Source organism: Petaurus breviceps, unplaced genomic scaffold, assembly GCF_028583685.1.
Source record: "Petaurus breviceps papuanus isolate PSGF00001 unplaced genomic scaffold, PetGlider_PUasm1.0 689, whole genome shotgun sequence".
Lineage (NCBI taxonomy): Eukaryota > Metazoa > Chordata > Mammalia > Diprotodontia > Petauridae > Petaurus > Petaurus breviceps.
This window is the reverse complement of record NW_027186458.1, coordinates 10,409,134-10,422,193: the sequence shown is the minus strand read 5'-3', so window position 1 is coordinate 10,422,193 and position 13,060 is coordinate 10,409,134. Positions and strand designations below refer to the sequence as shown.

General features: G+C 55.7%; 1 protein-coding gene across 1 annotated transcript in view; it reads left to right on the top strand.

Moving 5' to 3' along the window:
* MICU3 (mitochondrial calcium uptake family member 3) overlaps positions 1-8,003 on the top strand; it is a 76,266-nt gene extending 68,263 nt beyond the window's left edge. Inside the window, exons 12-15 of the mRNA XM_069104981.1 lie at positions 1,556-1,664; positions 3,807-3,964; positions 4,727-4,795; positions 6,073-8,003. Coding sequence (XP_068961082.1) covers positions 1,556-1,664; positions 3,807-3,964; positions 4,727-4,795 — 336 coding nt within the window. The 3' untranslated portion in view covers positions 6,073-8,003. The remainder of the gene's footprint in view (positions 1-1,555; positions 1,665-3,806; positions 3,965-4,726; positions 4,796-6,072) is intronic.
* The last annotated feature ends 5,057 nt before the right edge of the window (positions 8,004-13,060 follow it).

Sequence of the window (13,060 nt, the reverse complement as noted above, 5' to 3'; positions counted from 1 at the left end):
GAGGTTTACTCCCACCTAACATTGGCCCATCAGGCCTCAGCAGCCTGTTCCGATGGCTCCGGCTGGGCAGGAGCCCCTCTGTGTCTCTGGCATGATGGGCATGGTGAGGAATGGGATGTGTCAGTGCCCGCTGCGCCAGGGCCCTTTGCTCAAAGGGCAGGAAGCTCCAGAATAGCTTTCGGCCAGTCTTCTCATCATGGCTCACTTCCTGCCAGCTCCTCCAGCTGGGACTGCAGCCTTAGCTAAGAGACCCTCAAGGGTCGGGGGCATGCACAGAAATGACTTGTTACCAGAGGCAATAGTGGGCCTCTCCCCGGGTTTCCTCATTCCCACAGTCCCTCAGAGGAGGAGCAGTGGCTGGTTAGGGTTTGAAAAGGAGAGTCTCAGCATTCATTGTGCCAGGATCTTGGAGCCTCTGTGACTGGCGCTCACACAACGGGGAAAGGCTTGGAAGCACTGTCCTTGAGCCTCCTGGGGCACCAGAGTCCCCGCCCCTTCCAGCCTGGCTCTCTCAGTTCTCCTTGCCATTGGGGCGCTTTGGGAGACGACAGCCCACAGGCCTGGCCTAGGGTGGGTTAGAGCCTGCCTCTGGGCGTTGTGGAGGCCCACACCTTCATCGGGATTTCAGCTGCTTCTTGGGCTCTCCTGTCCAGAGCAAGCTTCTTTCTGAGAGTGACAACACCTTTTAAATTCACTCCCACCCAGTGCCTCCCCTTCGGTCCCTCCGTTTCGTCATCCTTCCATGTAGAACAGACCCCAAAAGGAGAGGAAGGTGGGGTCATCTGGGAGAGTGGCAGGGAGTCAGCCTGGCCAGTAGGTGAGGTAACTCCGCAGGCACCCTGGTGCCCAGGCCCATGAGTCCCTGGTGCCCCGGACATTTCCATTCCTGGCGGGAACGTGCCCCAAGAGTGGGGCCGTTACAGGTTCTGTGGCTGGAGATGCAGTATATGAAGGTTCATCACTTGGCATTGTCCTACTCTGAGGAGCTGATTCAGGCAGGGATAAAGCAGTCCCAGACGAGGAGGGTGTGTTGAGTTTGAGATGCCTGCAGGACTTCTCTTGGGCATTTCAGATGCTCTATGAATTACAGAGATGCCAGCTTTTAATCTTGCTTCATCACTAACCTGTGACATAAAACCATGTCTGCAGGTGAGTTTTGAAATGGGCCTTAAGAAAAGGAATCGACTTACTTGATGCCTTCTTAACAGGCCACACATTTGCCTTCAAAGTTAAATATCAACAGCGATGGCACATATCTCTAAGCTGTTATTAATCATTGAGTTTTCACTGAATCATTGTGGTTGCACCACTTACAAAGCAGCTTTGCTGGTTTCACTCAAATGTTCTGAAAGCATTTCCATGCATCGAGGGCTAACGGAAATATGTGGATAAGAAGGTGCAAAGGTTTCCAAGTGCTCTGCCTTGAAAATGTCTGCTCGTGACATCCATGATGCAGGAAGGTTGGCCAGGCCCGTGTAGGGCTGTCCCTGCTGCCAGGTGACGCCTGCCATCACCTTGTGCCAACGAGGCCAGTGACCAGCATTCGTTTTAACAGGGCATCACCTTCGACGAATTCCGATCCTTCTTCCAGTTTCTGAACAACCTGGAGGATTTTGCCATTGCACTGAACATGTACAACTTTGCAAGTCGCTCCATCGGGCAAGGTAGGTGCTTGTCTTTTGGAGTAAAACACCACAGGAATGTTTTGAAACCAAGCAAAATAACGCAGGTTTTTATGCTGCAAAGCCAAATCCTGTTCTCACTTTCACACTTTGGTGAAATGGGAGCAACCAGAAAGAGGGGAATTACCAGGGTGGGGGTGGGGAGGGGGGAGAGAGGGGGGACAGAGAGGGAGAGGGAGAGAGAAAAAGAGAAAGAGGGAGGAAGAGAGAGGGCAGGGAGAGGGAGGGGAAGGGAGGGGGAGAGAGAGAGAGGGAGAGAGAATGCAGGGGCTGGGGATGGAGAGGGTGCTGGTGCAGACCAGGCTCAGGGGTGAGGGGAGTTCAGCAAAGCCCCCTCCAGCAGAGCGCCCCAGGTCCGCCTTGGAGGGCCTGGCCTCCGGCATTCCGGAGCACGACTTGTCTCTTTTATGTCTAGAACAAGCTGCCTCCTCTTAAACCGAACATTTCTGGGACCTACCACCCAGCATGTGGGGGCATCTTCCTGGCTCCCTGCAGGGGCAGGGCCTCTTCCTGCCTGTCTCCCCCATCCTCTCCCTTCATCCATGCTTTAAGGTGTCATTGATCCCTGCTGTTTTCCCAAACAGATCCCTGGGAGGGTGGGGAGACTCCACAGTGAGCCTTGGCATGTCCCCCAGTTGTTTTTCTAAACAATTCAGCAGCAGCTGGCCTCCCCCAGCCCTCAGCAGTGGGAGGGACCAGTGCGGTCACTGTTGCCCCACCGCAGTTCGGGTCTTCCTGCCGGCTCCAGTCTCCACAGCTGCTGTCTTTGGGTGCTTTGTTGGCCTGGTTCTGCCACCTTGACTCTGTCCATTCACAGAAGTCCTCATATCTGTCCTTATTCTGGGCACAGTCTTCTTAGCCACCCCCAATGGGCTGGCACCCACTTGGCTTCCAGATCTTTGCTGCCACAGAAAAGTCCTGCTGGAACATATGGGGAGCAGAAGAGGGAGGCCTCCCTTCCTCTCTCTGACTGCTGTGGAACCTCCGGGTGCTCTGTGCTCCCCTTTCCCCAGCCCCTCCTCCTGGACAGTCCCACTCCCACCCCCAGATGAGGAGACTGAGGCAGACAGAGGCCAGGTGACCTGTACCTGAACACAAGTTCTACCTCTGAGGCTCCTTACCATGATGACCTTGGGGAAGTCGTTTCCCGACCACCATCCCTGGCCTGGGTTTCCTTCTCTGTATGATGAAGGGGTTGCAATGCATGGCCTCTGGTCTCCCATCCAGCTCTGGACCCACTGTGCCCTGAGGATGACCCACCAAGAGACTTGTACATCATGAGGACTCGATGAGCATCCTGTGATTTAATGCTCTCGGGTTCTGAGAGAGACAGAGACACAGGTAGAGACAGAGACACAGGCAGAGACAGACACAGGCAGTAACGAGGACAGGCAGAAGCATAAACACAGGCAGAGACAGACACAGGCGGAGAAAGAGAGATACAGGCAGAAAAGTGGACAGGCAGACACAGGCAGACAGACACAAGCAGAGACAGAGACACAGGCAGACATGGACAGGCAGAGACAGAGACACAGGCAGACAGACACAGGCAGAGACTGAGACACAGGAAGAGACAGTTCCAGAGCAGGACAGAGGCGGAGTAGAAGGGCAAAATTGTTCCTAGGCTGATTCTCTGATGAGAATCATGGGCCCTGTGGTTGCGCTGAAGGCGGGTCTCCTTTCCCAGGGACCACTTGGGCCAGGGCCTAGAAGCAGGGGGACTCAGCTTCAGACCCACCTCTGACATTTACTGTCTGAGTGCCACTGGGTAAGTGACTGGATCTTCCTAAACCTCCATTTCTTTGGCTAGAATGGGCACAAGGGTGTGCACGGGCCCCCTCCAGCAGCTCCAAGGCTGAAATGTCAAAGAGACAGGGCCCTGTGGCCCCCTCCAGCACCTTCAGTCTTGCCCAGCCCAGCACGCAGGAGCCCAGGGGCACAGGTGGAGAGCACCCATATACACACTCATGTGTGCATGCACACACCCCAAGGAGGCCTGAGCGGGCCAGTAGGGGCGTGGGCAGTTGGCTGCGCCCCTAAAGGGAGAGGAGCAGAGGATGGAGGGGGCAGCTCTCCCCCGTCTCAGGCACGACAACTTTGACCTCTTTCCTGCCCTTTGCCTAGATGAATTCAAGCGAGCCGTCTACGTGGCCACCGGCCTGAAGCTCTCGCCCCATCTGGTGAACACCATCTTCAAGATTTTTGATGTGGACAAAGATGATCAGCTGAGTTACAAAGAATTTATCGGCATCATGAAAGACCGGCTGCAGAGAGGATTCCGGGTAAGGAGAGAAAGCCCTGCAGGAGGAGCCAGGAGCCTTTGCCACCCACCCGAGAAGCCCTAGTCTGAGTGGATTCAGGGAAGGCCTCCTGGGCAGAGGCCGGTTTTGTGCTGGAAAGGTGCTCAGAGGGCCTCATGAGGAGACCCGGGCCCAGCAGGTCAGAGGGCAGTGAAAATCCACCAACTGGGGCCCAGAAACAAGCACAGGTCAGCCGGGCAGCTTTGGCCCAAAGGCCTCGGACAGAATGGGCCGCTCGCCTTCTCCCAGCCATGGGCCTACAGACAAGAAGCGCTATCCCTGTGCCCCCACCTCCCTCTGGCTGCCTGGCTGCCTCTCCCCCTTCTCCCTCCCTCCTTTTCTCACCCTCTGCCTCTCCCCCGTCTTTTCTTTCTCTCCCTCTGTCTCTGTCTCTCTCTCTCTCCTCCCCCTCCCTGGGAAGTGGGTCTCAGGGGTGGCTTTGGAGCAGAGGTCAGGGAGCGGAAGCCTCACGACAGACACCTTTCTGGGGGTACCAAACATGCAGAAGGAAAGGGAAGAGTCCGTGCTCTGTGAAGGAGCCGGGAGCGGTTCTTGTTGGCAGACCAGGTTCACCTGTTGCCCCAAGCAGGGGTCAGAAGTGGGATTTCCTGACCGGGCACTGCACATGCACATTCAGTGCTGGGGAGGTTCACGGCCTGTTTGTGCAGGGGGACCTGGCTCCTCAGCAGGAGCCTCTGCTCTCACCAGTGCCCCTCTTTGCTCTTTCCTCGCTCCCATTCCCAGGGCTACAAGACACTTCAGAGGTACCCCACCTTCAAATCCTGCCTGAAGAGAGAACTCCACAGCAGATAGGTAGGTTCGCTTGTTGATGTTCATGGGCGGGCCGACCCACACCGAGACGGTACCAGCTGCTGCCTCCCATATGATCCCATTGATTGTCCTGCCCTCCCGTCTGAGGCTGCTTCATCCCCCCTCTCCACGGGTGTGGCCCAGATCCCAGCAGGGGCCGTGGGCAGTGCCTGGGTTCTGAGGCCCACCCAGCCCAGCCAGATGCAGGGAAGCCCAGCACTGCAGAGCCGGTCACCTCTGACCATGCCAGGGACAGCCTAAGTGAAAAGCAAGGCAGCCTCTGGAGGAAATACTGGGATTCCCTTGTCAGGATGTCTCCACAGCCAGGAGTGCTGCTGTCCAGACCTAAAGGCTGGCCTGTCAGGGCCTGAGCCACTTAAAGGGCCTGCCTGGCTAAGACCCAGCTAGCCAGCTTCTGGGGAAGGGCCGGTCTGATCAACTGAATACAGACGAGAAAGGGAGGGAATTTTGTCACTGGCCAGAAAGCACTTGATAAGCCAGGGCCATCATGTCTTTGGCCCCCTGGGATCACAAACAGCAGAGGCCATGATCCGGCAGCCTCTACTACCCACAACTCTGAGGGACATGGGCCAGGCGGTCAAGGCCCAAGCTGCCCAGGAGGGAAAGGTCCAGAAAGACGTTGGCGCAATGACCCAGAGGAAGGCCGGGGGCCTGGGGAGAGACCCCGCACTGTCCCTGAGAGCTGTCAGGGTTAAAGGGGTGGGCACGGTGCCGAAGGGAGGGCCGGGCAGGTGGGACCAAGGGGAAGTGAGCCCTGCTGGCTTTGGGCCTGCTGGCACTTACTCTTGTGCCATGCCAGCTTCAGCCCCTCAGAGGTGATTGGGCCCATCTCACCGCTCAGCTGGGGGGATGTGAGAGGTGAGAGCTAGGGGGTGGAGGTGGGCAGTGAGGACAGCCTTCCTCAGATGTGAAGGGCCATCAGGGAGGAGGGACTGCCCCGGGACGTGGGCTGTGGTGGTGGATCATTGGAGGAGGAGTGACCTAGAGATGTTGAAGCAGCTAAGGGCCATGGGACAGAGCTTATATAAAGACCTGGGTGTGAATCCTGCCACTCTGAGGCCCTAGACAAATCTTGTGATCTCCCTCAGCCTCAGGGTCCTCATCTGTAAAATGGAGCTCCCTGGGGGAGCTCATTGGACTAGATGCCGCGCGGGAGGCGGCTTCTGGACCCTGATGTCACATCCCCTGTTCTCTGAACATCTCATTAAAGAAACGGCGTCACAGGCCGCCCTTAATGGTGCCACTCTTGGTTTGCTCAGGTGCTTCCGGGCAGCGTAAGGGATGATTGTCCTGCCTGAGTGACCCGGACAGCCCTTTCAGAGCCTGCACAAGCCGTTCCAGTCAGGAGAGGGCGAGAGGGCGAGGAAGATGAAGAGCTGCAGGAACGGCCTGTTCTGTGTGTCCTCACCCTTGTCCGTAGGAGCCTCCCGCCCTCTGTGCCCTTCTTCCCCTCCCCTTGTCACGCACACGAAGGGGCGTGTGGAAGGCGCGCATGCTATGTTCATCTGTGTTATTTATTTACTCCCCCTCAGGGAAGTCAACAGGTGCCTCGTGGACTAGGGGGCACTGAAGGGAAACACATCTGGGGGTCTCAGGGAAAGGCGCTGACTCCCCTGGGGCCCAGCTCTCCACACATAAGGGCCGAGGCTGCGCTAGTCAAGCCTCCTTCTGTGTGGATACAGCCTCGTGGCCCAAGCTGTGATGCACTTTGGACTTTCAGAGAGTTGCATGAAGGAGTATCGTAGTGGGAATCCCAGGAAACCCTTGTGCTGCTCCCCCCAGGCGGGGCACCCCCCCCCACTCCCACCCATCTGCCAGGGAAGAGGACCTTGCAGGGGTCGGGCCTCTGCTGCATGCTCCTGCCCCGGGCAGGTTGTCCCTCTGTCCTGGGTTGCATGAGAAGAGCTCGCCTCTGTCCAGGTCAGAGTTAGCCTAGAATGAATACAGTTTGGTAGGAAGGAATGTTTGTGTCGCACTATTTATTGTGATAATTTATTCTTTCTTGGAAAAGGACCACATGTAAACCGCTAAAAAGCTAAACGTAGAATTTGTTAGTCTTCAAACATCTGTCTTTAAAGGACAGAAGAGTAAATCTCTCCTTTACAAACAAAGAAAGTTAGCTTTTCAAGCAGAGAAAATGTGATGCCTCCTGACAGGTCATTAGGGAAAGGCTCCACCTCGGTCACCTGAGAAAAAAGCCACAAAAAAGCCTTGCCCGGCGTGTAAGAGACTGGCCTGGCTCTGGGCCGATTGGATCTGCAGGTTTTATTGTTCTCGTAAATGAGGATCTGCAAGGCCCCTTCTACTTTTTAGCCATCGATGTCACTGTCATTTGGGTGGTCCCTTCTTCCACATCCAGATGACAGTGACCCCCATGAGCTGTCCTAAGGACAAAATCATCACTTGGTGGCCAGTCCTCTGGGACTAAACACCTTCAGATGGGCCCCGAGGCTTGTCCTGGCCGCCTTCCCAGCAGTGCTAGGAAGGATGGGACATGAGAGAGGTAGGGTGCCTTCCCCGTCTAGAGGCAGCTGCAGAGCAGAGATGGTCACAGAGCCAGTAACTGCTGTGGAAACTTCAAGGTGGCAGGGGGGTGGCTGGGGCTGCCTCTGGCTGGCCCCCTGCCCTGCCCTAGGAAGGGGCAGGTCTGAGATTGAGGCATCACCTCCATTTGGTTCCAGTTGCATGCTTAAAATACCATTGGGTTTGGGGTTCAAGGCCAAGGGAGTGAATGAAACCCTCCCGCTGTTCCACAGGAGGCCAGCACCCCAAGGTCTGGCTTAGCTTAGACTAAATTGTCCTCAGTTAGCTCTAGGTGGAGAATGATGCCATAAGCTGCTCCATCCAAGGTCTGGGAAGAAGCCTGGTCCTTGAGCAGTATGGCCCATGGCAGCAGCACCTGGCTGGAAGGCCTGGCAGGCACTGTCATTTCTTACCAAGGAAGTGATGGATGTCGGTCTGTGTGAGACTGACTGCCGCACATTATTACTATGTGAATAAGCAAAATCTTGCCAGAAACTTCGGAAAAACTAGTCTTCTGCTGATTACAGTGCATCTCTCTGTGCTAGCAATGTTGCCTCTGTAAAATATTTTGTGGAAAGATTGATATTAGATCCCCTAGCAAGCCCTGCATCGTGTCGGACAGAGTCCTGCATCTAACTGTGGCATCATGAAATAAAAGTTTGAAGTGACAGCTCCTCCCAGTAGCTTCCTTGTGTGCCCTTTTAAATCTCTTCCCTGTCTCAGTTTATTCCTCTTGATGTCTCTTTAAAGATAGAAGGCAGCACTGGAGAGTCCTGAGGCCTTGGCACTACATGCCCGTCTCAGTGCCCTGGAGACAGGAGGTGAAGGTTCTCTCTGCCTGTCCCTGGCTCTGGGGCCTCCTGGGGCTTCCCACCTGAAAGGAAAGGTCCTCAGCCTGGGAAAAGATGGCTTGGGTGGCCCTGCTCGGATCCATTGGCTGGTGAGCCAGCGCCCCAAAGTCACCCGAGAGACGCGGGGACAGTCTCCCTCTCAGTGGCTCGGTCACTGTTGGCTGTGGTCAATTTTGAGAGGGAACCCTGAAGAGGTCAGTCTTTGCTAATTGTTCCAGCCGGCTGGGAGCTCAGGGCAGTTCTGAAGCGCCTGCTGTGGACAGGCCCGGGAGGCAGAGACAAAGGTCTCCCAGGCCTGCCCTCGCCCCTTGCCCTCTGCCGCACTCACCCGCGCACTGGGCGGCCACTGCCCAGCAAGTTGGCTGAGGCTTCAGCTGCCTAGAGCTTCCTTGTGAGTCGGGGGCTCCCGGTGACCGCGGCTCCAGCCAGCATCCAGGGGATGCATCGACCGGCATTTAATACCTTCTCACTTTACTTCCCAGCCAGGGACGATTTCTATTGCACCAGGCAGCAGAACCTTTGGTCCAAGTAACTCCCTTGCAGAACGCCTCAGGTCAGGGGCAGAGGGGCTGTGGTTGGCCAGCTCTGTTGATAATCTTGATAGGAGGCAAACTTTAGGAGATAAGATTTCCAGGCGCCAGCGTGGCCTCGGGCGTCCGAACAAGCCCCTAGCCAAGGGAAGGCAAGGCAGGGCGGCCGGAAGCCTGGGGGTGGAGCGCCGCTGCTGCTCCGGGGAGGGGGCCTTCAGGGATGCCCCAGCACCTGGGCTTGGCTAGCCCCTTCGGCACATCTTTGTTGGCGTTGAGTGGGCCAGCACTGTAATTCCTGCCATAATGTAGAACTAACCATTTTAATCTCTTAATTTTTTTTTTTCAGCCCAGGATTGAGGGGGCTCATTTTCACGAAAACACTTTTCTGATGTTGCAAAAGGAGTGAAGGAGAAAATGAATTTCTCTTTATATACGCGGGCTATAGGGGACAGCACTAAGCTGCGTGTCAGAGAGCCTGGTTTGGGATCGTCTCTGATCCTGCGGATGTCCCCTCCCCTTCCCTTCCTGGGCCTCTGCAAAGTGGGGTCCCCTGTGGTCTCCTCCAGCCCTCTGTTCTGTGCTCCGGAATGATCTCGCCCTACAGGCTGGAGCCCACTCATAAGAGCCATCCCAGCAGACAGCCTCGGAGGGTGTAAGAGCACAACCATCACAGCGGCTCCCCTGGCAGAGCTTAGAAGGAAGGGGACAGGGCAGGGCATTCCAGATAGGCAATGGAGAGCAGCGAGGACTTCCTCTGGCCCTCCGAGGTTCGGCGAGTGCTTTTACGAAATCACCCAGTGGTCCTCGCCACCCCCCAGGGAGCGAGCCGCTGTTATTAACCCACATTTTGCAAAAATAACGGAACCAGAAGATTCTATGCTTATGAAAAAGAAAAGGCGAAAGGAGGAAGGAGTGCTTCCAAAAGCAAGGGAACACAGAGGGTGAGAGTTGGGGGGGGGGGGGGGGGGTTTGGGGGGTGGGGTGGAAGGCGAGCCAGCCTTGGAGTCGAGCAGGCCTGGGTTCTAGTCCCGCCTTGACAAATACCTGCTACGACCCTTCACAAACCCCTTAGTCTGGCTCTAAGGCTCTAGGTGCAGAGAAAGCGCCCACCTGCATTGGTAGAGAGAGTTTCCTCACCTGGGAGGGGACGACACAGGTGCAGTCCTTATTTCCTTTGCCAGAGAGAGTAAATGGAGGCAGGAATCAGGATCCCAGCTGGCTCCTTGATGCTTGGACAAGTCGCTGAGTGGCTCCCAGGTGCCTCCCAAAAGAAATCTGTGCCAGGCTAAATCCTGTGCTCCTGGGCCCACCAAATGCATAGAATTGTAATGATTAATAACTAGTATTTCCATGGCGCTTAAGGTTTGCAAACATAACCCCCCTTTTTACTGTTACAACAGCCCTACAAGGTCGGCAGTTATTATGACCCCCATTTTACGGTTGGGGAAACTGAGGTAAACAGAAATGATTCCTCGGCGAGGTGCCTGAGGCTGCATTTGAACTCGGGGCTTGCCAACTCCAGGCCCAGGGTTCTGTGTATCGAGTGCCGCTAGCGGCCTCTGTTCTCCCTCCTTCCCACACCTCCTCCATTGTCCTGTGCGGCGCACCTTCTCTGGAGGTACAAATTCCTCCTTTCCTCTAAAATCTCTAGAGACCCAGCGCTCCCCGCTATGTAACGTGCAGGTAACTCCGCCTGGCCGCCTCGCCTGCCCCCAGGCTGGTGCTCCGCGTCTGTCCAGGCTGATCGCTCGGGACCCGATACACGCCAACCACACAGACCCTGAGATTTTCTCCCTCCACACGTTTGCCCACACCTGTGCCCAATAGGTCCTCTTTCCCCATCTTCTTGAGTCCTATCCATCCTCTTAAGCCCAACTCAAATGCCCCTCCTTTAGGAAGGCTCACCTAAGTATACCAAGAGTGGCACCTGAATTCAAATCCTGCCTCAGACACTTACCAGCTGTGAGACCCTGGGCAAGTCACTGACTAGACTCTGGCTGCCTCAGTCTCCTCTTCTACGAAATGGGAATAACAACAGCCCCCACCTGAGAGGGTGTTTCGAGAATCAAATGAGCTAATATACGAACACACGCTATTTCTGTTATCCCTGGTCTTCCCTCTGTGTAACAGGCTCCCCACCCCCACATGTGCACACTCCTGGACCTCAAACCTTCCCAGAGGCCACCTAACCCAAGGCTTAACTGAAGCACTAGTCTTCGGGGTCTGGAGGAAGGGGGAAGCAGAGGGCTGGTCTTGGAGTTGGGAGGGCATGGGTTCAAATCCTGTCTCAATCATTCACTAGAGCTGTGTGACCTTGGAAAAGTCACCTCTGTTCACACCTCAGTTTCCTCAATGACCACCAAGGTCCCTTCTGGTTCTACATTGAAGGTCCTATGACCCTTCCTCCCACTTCTCCTAAAAACATCCCTTGGCTCTGGATTCTGTTTCCTGGGAGGAGATACTGTCTTATTGTTCTCTCCGATGCTGCAGACACCAGTCCAGGCTCATGCTCAGTGTCCCCCCCTGAGCTGTTCCTGTCCCGCAGCCCAGTTCTGCAAACCAAAGGGGCTCAATACATGAGGACTGAGCTGAACTGACTTGAAATTCAGCATCGAGGCATCGTCTGTGGTGGCATTTTAGAGGAAGCAGCAGAAGGCTGGACCAGTCCTGGCGGGGGGGGGGGGGGTGACAGGTGACTCCTACAACCCTGAGTCTCAGCCCTGCCTGCCCTTGCCTAGGGAGGAGGGAACCACCGAAAGCTCAGGCCAAAGTCACAGCGGGGATTCAGGAGGGTCCAGAGAAAGCCTCGGACAGTTCAGAGCAGGCTGGGGCGGCCACCACAGAGACGTCCCCAAGGCATCATTGGTCCGACCCCTAGGGCCTCTCTGCAGATGCGGAGGGAGCTGACGCTAGGGGAGGAGGAGCGGAGCAGGGACTCGGGGTCCTTCGTGACCATTCCTGAAGCATCTGTTCCAAGGGCTTCTAAGAAGTGAAAGTTCAAAGTGAAAAAATCTACTAAGGAAAAGCTGCTGGAAATGAACACAAGTCTCAGAGCTTCCTGGACTTGAAGTCAGGGGTGCTGACGGCCACTGGGCCTGGGCCTGAAATTTCACCTGCCCTTTGGGTGAAGACTTGGTTGTTCACATTTTTCCTTATGGGCAAAAAAAGAGATTTATTTTAAAAGTACAGTTTTCATATATTAATCATACAGCAACTATTCAGTTAAAAAAAATGTTCTTGCCCTTAAGTCTGTTTTCAAACTGTGTTATTGAAAGGCTTCCTCAGAGGGGAAGTAGGTGGGCTCCACTCAAAGAGCTCTGGACAGGAAGTCTGGAGTCCTGGGTGCCATGGATGGCTCTGGCACTTGGGTGATGGGACACTCTGCCTCAGTTTCTCCATCTGTGAAATGAAGGTATTGGATGAAGTGATAGCAAAGTCCCCAGGCTCTCTGAGTCTTCTGGTCTGTCACCCTAACTCCTCTGCAGGGTAGCTGGACCGAGGCAGGGCCTGGCCGATGGGCAGGGCTGGGCTTGAGTGTGGGATGGTAAGGGGACATGACAGAGGAGACCCCACTGACAGGCCTGGAAGTGGGGGACAGGGGGGAGGCTGCTCACAATGGAGCCCCCAGAAGGGAAAAGTCAAAGGGCAAGCAATGACAGTCCTACCTCACCTTGGAGTGCCACCTTACAGGTAAGGGGTCCCAGTGTGCAAGCATGTGTGCGCACACACACACACTTTCACTCACACCCACACACACTCTGTTAGGCAGATCAGATCCAGCTCTAGGCCCAGCAGGGTCCTCAGAGGCCTTCTGGTCCAACCCTGTCCTTTTACACAGAGGGAAACTGAGGCCCAGGAAGAAGTGACAGGCTCCCCCAGAGCCCAACTAGACCAACCCTCTCATTTTTCAGTTTGGGAAGTTGAGGCCCAGGGAGGGGAAGTGATCTGCCCAAAGATACATGGGTAGTGTCAGCAGTGGGATTTGAACCCAATCCTGACTCAGAGTTGGGCTAGCCCTTAGCCTCCTTCACCAATTCAGACTTCAGCTCTAAACTGTCACCTTGCACTGTTTCAGGGCTAGCCAAGGCACCGGGAGAGGAGAAGGGAGGTCCCCGGCCTGAGAGGTCTTCCAGCAGAGGCTGGATGGCTGGCCCGGCAGGCATGGGTCACTGCCCTGGGCCTGGTGCACAGTAGGCCCTTCGCATCTCTCCTCCCCCTCTCCTACTCTGTGATTCTAAGAATGCCCTCCACGCCGCCCAGGACCAGCCCCAGGCTCATGCAGTCCGGATTCACCCTCGAGCTGGGCCCTCACCTTCCCACCATCCCCTGCCTCCCCTGCCGGC